Source organism: Amblyomma mixtum, chromosome 9 (genome assembly GCF_055824585.1).
Source record: "Amblyomma mixtum isolate Tamu chromosome 9, ASM5582458v1, whole genome shotgun sequence".
NCBI classification, from domain to species: Eukaryota; Metazoa; Arthropoda; class Arachnida; order Ixodida; family Ixodidae; genus Amblyomma; species Amblyomma mixtum.
In genome coordinates this window covers 2,918,873-2,926,537 of record NC_143020.1, presented here as the reverse complement: position 1 = coordinate 2,926,537, position 7,665 = coordinate 2,918,873, and the positions used below count along the sequence as shown (strand labels likewise).

At 43.3% G+C, this 7,665-nt stretch overlaps 1 protein-coding gene across 1 annotated transcript in view; it reads right to left on the bottom strand.

Moving 5' to 3' along the window:
• Window positions 1-697: 697 nt before the first annotated feature.
• LOC149328077 (uncharacterized) overlaps window positions 698-7,665 on the bottom strand; it is a 30,776-nt gene continuing 23,808 nt past the window's right edge. The window contains exons 3-4 of the mRNA XM_089561409.1: window positions 2,391-2,444; window positions 698-1,716 (exon numbers count right to left, since the gene is read on the bottom strand). Coding sequence (XP_089417535.1) covers window positions 992-1,716; window positions 2,391-2,444 — 779 coding nt within the window. The 3' untranslated portion in view covers window positions 698-991. The remainder of the gene's footprint in view (window positions 1,717-2,390; window positions 2,445-7,665) is intronic.

Genomic DNA, 7,665 nt, shown 5'->3' with positions numbered 1-7,665 from the left:
CTAGCACAAAATGAAATGGTCACAAACATATGATATTCTGGCAACCACAACAGATAAAAATGGTGTGAATATAATGCTCCACAAATATTATGCCATTTATATCCAGCAGAGATAGCAGTCTGAGAAATGGTGATGTAGATGTTAGTAAACTCTTTTTGTTGGCTTTGATACCGAAGTACCGAGAGCTGTTCTAAAACGTGCACGTGAACACAAGACACATCAATACGAGGTCGGACACTTGCCGTTCGCCACTCATTCCAGTCACTAGCACTGCCAGAATAAACACGCTAAGATTAACACAAGAGCAGGTTTTCCTGTGTTGTCACACAAACAGAAATCGGTTCAATGATATTAATGAGTGAATTTATAATGACCATCACAAAAATACGCCCACTCAGACTGCACGAATAAAAAGAATAGTTGTGCATGTTTTACCCCCTTGAATCTTCACTGAAGCAGGCAGATGGCATTAGCAATAGATATTTTGCGCAGTGGAGACGAAGTAGCGTAGATGTAGACTGGTTTACTGAACGCCGGCTCCGAGTGCGCAGTGACCCTGCCTGATTGTAACCATGCCACTATGCGTGCGTAGTCAATTTGCGGTCAACTGGCATACGTCTATGCTATTACGTCTCTGGTATACTACATCTCTTTGTAATATTGGGAACAATATTTTTAAAATCTCCCTCCAAAAGAGAAGTGATGCCATCCACGTATGACCGAGATTTCATTTCCATTCATGCGAGTTTACAAGCGTAACAGGCTTACTCTGTGTTCAGGAAATACTTACAGTGAGTGTGTGTCTAGCCTAAGGGAACAACAAATGCATTGTCCTGAAAAAAACTTTGAAAGTGAACAAAACATACAAATGAAAAGAAAGATGAAGGTTAGCTACCGCCACCCATCATAGGGCATTCAGCAGAATCTCATTAGATCGCACATAAAAAGGTACCTAGGAAAACATATCGACTAAGGGCATCAGAAACCGCTGCTATTCTTTGTGAATGGTCTTTTTGTGGAGTTTTAAATTTTTTTCCTGAGCGAATGTCTTATGGCACAAATCACATTGGAAGGGCTTTTCGCCCTTATGGGATCTCACATGCCTTGCAAGATTTGCACGTACTACAAAGGCCATGGGGCACAGCTGGCACTGATACGGCCTTTCACCTGTGTGGCTACGGATGTGTGCCACCAGGCTGCTCCTCTGTGTAAAGCTCCTACTGCAGTGGTCACAACGGTAAGGACGCTCGCCAGTGTGAGTGCGCTGATGTTTCACTAAGGTGTCCTGGAGTGCAAAGGTACTATCACAACAGTCGCAACGGTAAGGACGCTCGCCTGTGTGAGTCCGCTGGTGTTTCAATAAGGTGCTCTGGTGTGCAAAGCTCCTACCACAGTGCTCACAACGGTAAGAACGTTCACCAGTATGAGTGCGCTGGTGTACCTCCAGGTGGGCCTTTTGTGCAAAGCTCTTTCCACAGTCATCACAATGGTATGGGCGTTCCCCAGTATGGACTCGGATATGCACCACCAGCTGAGATCTGGTTTTGAATCCCTTGCTGCAGTGGGTGCATTCGTGCAGCTTCTTTACTGCAGGCTTACCCCGGTGGTTACCACTGCCAGAAGGAGTAGATTCCATGCAGTGGCTCACTGGGCGCCTTGGACCAGTTGAATCTTGCACAGGAGGTGCACCATGGTCGCTCTGTGTGACGTCTGATCCTGTGTGGTAAAGGAAGAATACTTTCAATCAAAAGCAGGAACCAACATTGCACAGCTCACCTGGAGCTACGGAAATAAAGATCAATGTTCAAGACATAATTGTCAACAGCTGTGGATGTTTATGAAAAGTTTTATTGAATAGGTCGGCCTTAAGAAGAATTCAGGTCTGAAGAAAGATATCCCTAGTTTGAATTGAGTATGCAGTTGAAAACATTCCAGCTGCAAAAAATGTCATCCTTGCCAATAAAATAGGGTAGACTTTGAAATAAATCCAAAGCACTTGCATTACTGCCATCATGATAGACGCTGTCCTAGGCCCACCTAAGTGGGCCTAATAGCAAACAAATGGCAATTAGGTAAGTTTAGCACACTTCCACTTTTGTTTTCTTTATTTGCTCCTTAGACAGGGTACAAGAGGAAGCAAAAGCTAAAGGCTAAATACCTGATGAAGCCTTGGACCCCTGCACAAGTCCTAACATCAATGCATAGAACTCACAGGGGCGACAGTTTGGCCAACAGTTCACATATTTTGGAAAACAACTTTCCAGAATATCAAAGGCAAATATCATCATAATTCACCAGAGCTCTATGAACTGAAGCTTCTGTATTCTTCACACTGCTCTTTGAAAGAACCTTCAGAAACAGATTAATGAAGATAAAGTGAAGATTCTAACCTGATGAGTTTTGTCCAGAAAATACACCGTATTTGCGGCCTCTGGCGGTCAAGTCTGCAAGTGAAAGACAGGTTGCATCCATAAGAGACAGGATTACATGTGCAACAACTCACATGGTGTTATGAGGATGAGACGGTTAAAATAGCATACCATTTCATACAAGCGTTGTGCTAGGTCAGGTAAACTGAGTAGGACAGGCTTAAAAACAATCAAGTTCCAAAGCAAACATTCCAAACTTTCAAATCTGCATGCAGACGAGAACTATAGTTATGCTCATGAAAGAATCACAGTTACCTAAAAATATCGGGAAGCTGTTGCAAGCAAACCAACAGCCACTTTATAGACCTGTTCTCTTGCACAGTAACTGGCTTCATGGAAACGACTGTACAAGCCACTAGCATCCTCTGTAATGCGAAAGCCCTCAGAGTAAAATAAATGAAATGAAATAAGTCTGCCTACGTAGGCTTAAAAACTTACGAGTGTGAGCTATGGTTAGAGACAAAACACATTGGGACAAGATTCCTCCTCTTTTTTTTAAGACCTCTTACACCCTTTGTACCGCACGTAGGAAAAAAATTTTCAGAGCTTGACAACTGGTAAAAAATTGTCATGAGGCTTGCTTGCAGCCAAGATTACAGCCGCCCACAAGTGTGCCCAACATGCCCAACATGCCCAACACGGTGCTTCCCCTGCAGCAGCTCCAAGAGTGCCATTAACCAAACAAGTAGAAGCACATCTGAAACAGCACACTACTGCGTGTCAAGTGCAGTTAGTCCGTAACATATTTACTCATGCAAGGCCCACAACTAAAATGTGGGATGAAAAATTGTACTGACAGTGAAAGCTGATGACGACAACAAATGAGATGGTGAAAGCGAAACTTTGGCTAAAGAGCGCCATTGCTCAAGGCACTTTCTTCGACACAGGTTGGGATTAAAGGCCCATTTCCAAGCACTGCACCCATCACAAGCTAGGGGGAAAACTTGCCTATTGCATCACTCGTGGGTACCCAGTGCTAGTACTGAGATTCCAACCCTGCACATCCTACATGCCTGATGCATCCTCCAATGATTATGCCACTGATGGGGGGAGAGTGAAACCAGCAAGAAATAAAGAATAAAAGTACAACTTGTCATCACTTATCAGAATTCCAGAATGACAGCAACACTAAATCAGTTTGACAGGCATTTTGTGAGGCATGAAGACCTGCCACATGTCAGGAACTCACTCCGGCAAAACTAGAAAAGAAATGAAAGAAACAGTGCGGTTCTTAGACGAGCAAGTCTGGTAAATCTTGCATTGCCTTGGGAAACACGGCAAAGAGCACTGCGTCAATAGGTCAGCAGAGCACAAGGTGAACAGGGTCAACAGAGCACAGAGCTATACAGAAACACTGGGTAGGCAAATTTTTTCAAATGGCTTCACATCACAATAAAAGAATTTCCGCCTCAGAGATAATTCAAGGTACAACCATCATGAATTGAAGTACACACCTGATGAATTACAAATGTGCACAAGAGCACTAAGCATTAGAAAACTGAAAAAAAACATTGTCACCCCATACAGCCAAATATCACCTGCTCTTCAAAGAGCCTGAAAACAGAACGGAAGGCGTCAGAATGCGGGCTAAATGCACACAGACACAAGCATAGTTCGGACAAAGGCAGGAATGCTTCGCATATGACAAAGTGAGGTCGGTCACGTGTGACCAACACAAGGAATCATAGCGTACTCTTGAGCAAAGCCATAAAAATGCCCATAAACCAGTGAACAATGCAGATACGATACCATCTAGAATTCACCACACAATACTGACAGCAGGGGTTCTGCGGAGCCCCAAGAGTTCATAAAGCCCCACCTACCGGACAGAGCAAGAGTACAACATCATGGAGTCACACTGAATGACTACAGCAAGCATTTTGAAAATTTGTGTGGCTGTACAGAACAAGAATCAATATAAAAATTGATGTGTCAATCACACATTCATCAAAAGGGAAATTATTTCAAAGCATGCAATATTCACACGACATTTCTGCTTTAAGTGAAAAACTGGAAAGAATTTGGTATAAATGAAATAATCAATTTGCACACTTATCACAGCAACCGCAATGTCCAGCACAATTACATTGTTTTCCTTCATGTGATCTCGCCCACCGTCTTGCGCAATGACCGTCTCTTCAGTTCCAGAGATCCTGCTTTGATCTCTGAATAATAGAATGGAGTCAGATTCACCCCACTTTGCACCAAAAGTAAAGGCGTCATTTTCTGCCGTTTGTATGTTTAACCGAACATAATGGCTTCGAACCAATGCCTCCCTTTTATTTAAGGTGAGCACCAGCTGCTTATCTTTTTTCGACTCTCCACATCACAAAGTTAATTGACAAGCTGACATGCAACACCCTACAGAGACCGGCACAGGCCATCTTCCAAAAATATGCGAAATCACCTGAATATAATAACTGCCGTGAAAGATATGCCAGTTTCACTCACTGTGTTGTGGAATGCAGGACGACCACTCAGTATCCTCCCATCTCCTATTCAACCCTTTTTATGTGGTGTGCCTTGCTTGTCTGAGATAGCTGGAAGACCAATGTCCTTTGCACGACAGGCATAATCCTCTCTTGGTGCTTGGTTCTGAGTGGCCAAATATCGTGATTCTAATACTTCTACTACTGAGTGCACACCGCAAGAGTGTATGGTAATAGGCTGCGTTCAACTTCAGGTGTTCTCTTAATACCACGACAGAAATGGGAATCTCACCGAAAGCTTAATTTAAACTGGTCAACCATTCCACACCAATGATTTCTGCTCAACCACTATCGAGCAAAACGAACAAAAAGAACCTAGTGCCTCGTCAACAACAGGAACAACTGTTAGCGACAACTATGCTGCCATCCGTTATTCCCTCCTTCCTTCTTTTTTAGGCGAGCCTGTTGTGATTTCAGACGAAAGAACTATATTGCTTACGAAATAAGTTCAGTAAACAAAATTTTTGTTTTCAAGGTAATGCCCACTTTCCTCATTATTAAGATCCCTGTAATTGAAGCAATTACATCAAAACTATTTCCAATCCACTTTGTGATAGACGCAATGCACTGAGATCACTGCACATGGAATTTTTCAGGTTATATGCATGAAGCAATGGAGTCATGAAAGGGTGGAAGGCGTGGAACCTTGTACGCATTGGCTTTTCTGTAATGACCTGCAAAATAACAGAGAGCAAAAGAGTGTCACTTTGGAATGAACACAAACGCCACAGGCATCGGAACATGTGCGCTTTTGTGTAGACGGCAATGCACAAAAAGCGCATTTAACAACACTTTCTGTAGCCTTTCTTCTCTAGACACAAAATGTGAAAGGATATGAATAGGAAAAAAGAAGAGCAACTTGCAATGTGCTGTTAACTGCGAGTGAAAAAAATTGAAACTGATGTTTTCTGCCAGCTAAAATGCGATGTCAGTTGCAGTATCTTTAACAATGCTTGTCACTTCGGCCCAGCTGGTCAGGCTAGTTCTCTTGGCAGATCCAGGTGGATTCTCATGAACTTAACTTTGCAGATGCAAATAAGTGAAAGTAAGGTTCTGCCCGTATTCGCAGGAGTACATTGCTTTCGAAGGTTCATCGTCAGGCACATTTTACCCTGGCCTCGTAATACTGGTCCTCATGTCTGAAAATCGAAACAGAGCACAGTAGACTAAGCAGGAGTCTCCAAAGCCACAACAGCATTGTTGATACGCTTGGTATATAGAGCGCATATCATGCAGCAGGCACCTGACTATTTTAAATGCATCTGCTTGTGTCTGTGGCATGATGCACGTGCAATACAGTAGAGCTCACTTATAACTGCCACAGACACAACAAACAATTGCTTGACATGAACAAGTGCGGTGCCACCATCAAAGTATGCCTTGGGCAATGGCAATATGTTTCAGATACAACTACGGCCACTTCAGTCGGTTATAGCAAACAAGGATGTGCCGTTAATACCCCCAAATATGAAGGGGTTGCGCTTCCAGTAAGCACGGAGATCGAAGAGCGTTTCAGCCCTCACGAGACCGCCCTGGAAAGAGCATGTCGACCTTACAGAGAAAGAAAAAGACAGCTTTGAAACCGTAAGTGGACGGCCTACAAGGGCCTGTGCGCTCGCCAAATGGGCAGCATCCAAAGTCGACAAAAAAGCGAGAGAAAGGGAAATTGTTGAAAGCGAACCGTCTCCCCATGCCTACAGCCTCCATGAGGGAACCCAGATAACCACATACAGCCTTTTGACGTATCAAATACAGCACTTGCTGGACATTGTGTATGTCCGATAGATCTCCACATATGTCTGCATAATATTGAGGGCATATCCACAGGATTATCAGAAATGCATCCGTACCTCTAAAATAGTATGTTGTACAGATGTTACGGCTGGACATTTGTCGCATATAATGGATGTGCACATAGGGCAGTTAGACATCTATAGTGCTTCCTATGCATTGCAACAGAGGCCTCACTGGCAGTATATAGATCATTCCAGAAAGGGCTCCCTGGGCGCTGCCATATTGTTCCCTGGACTGCAGTGGGCACCTCGCGCTAGCATGGTGGAAGCGGCGAAACACCTCCTCTCTGGATTGCTGGAAACCGGTTCCCCCGTTGCTTCCACCCTGCTAGCGCGGAGTGCCTACTGCAGTCCAGGGAACATTATGGCAGCGCCCAGGGAGCCCTTTTTGGAAAGGTGTATAGCACCTGGTATCTACCTGAAGACTGTGTATAAATTGTATTTAGGCTAGCTAATACAGATAGCATGTAGGTTGACTGACAATCGCTGTAGTAAAAGTAAACTATAAGATTTGAATGATGTGCAATAATTAGGATCTCAATCCTCTAGTCTAGCTAAGGTCAAGAAAAAACTTACAAAAGATATTCATTGTACATCAAGCTTTCCAGAATCTTCGCAGCAGCGTTAAACTGGCATCAATATCTTCATTGTTTACAAAAATGTCTCACAACAGCATATAACATATTTTAACAGTAAGGAGCAAAACACTCGATGAAAACCCAAATGGAAAGAGATTGTCTTTAGTGTTTATAAAATAAGCATACGAAATACAGCTACTACGCTACAGAAGAACTAAACACCAAAATGGTCACTTAAGTCAGTCAGGTCACTAACTGTGCCTATTGTGCTTGGTAGGTGAGTATATAGAGCACAGGTCTCAGCAAAACACTACTAAAACATGCTAACAGTGGCTTCTCTTGCTGTCACAATTAAGATACATAGCACTGTAATAAA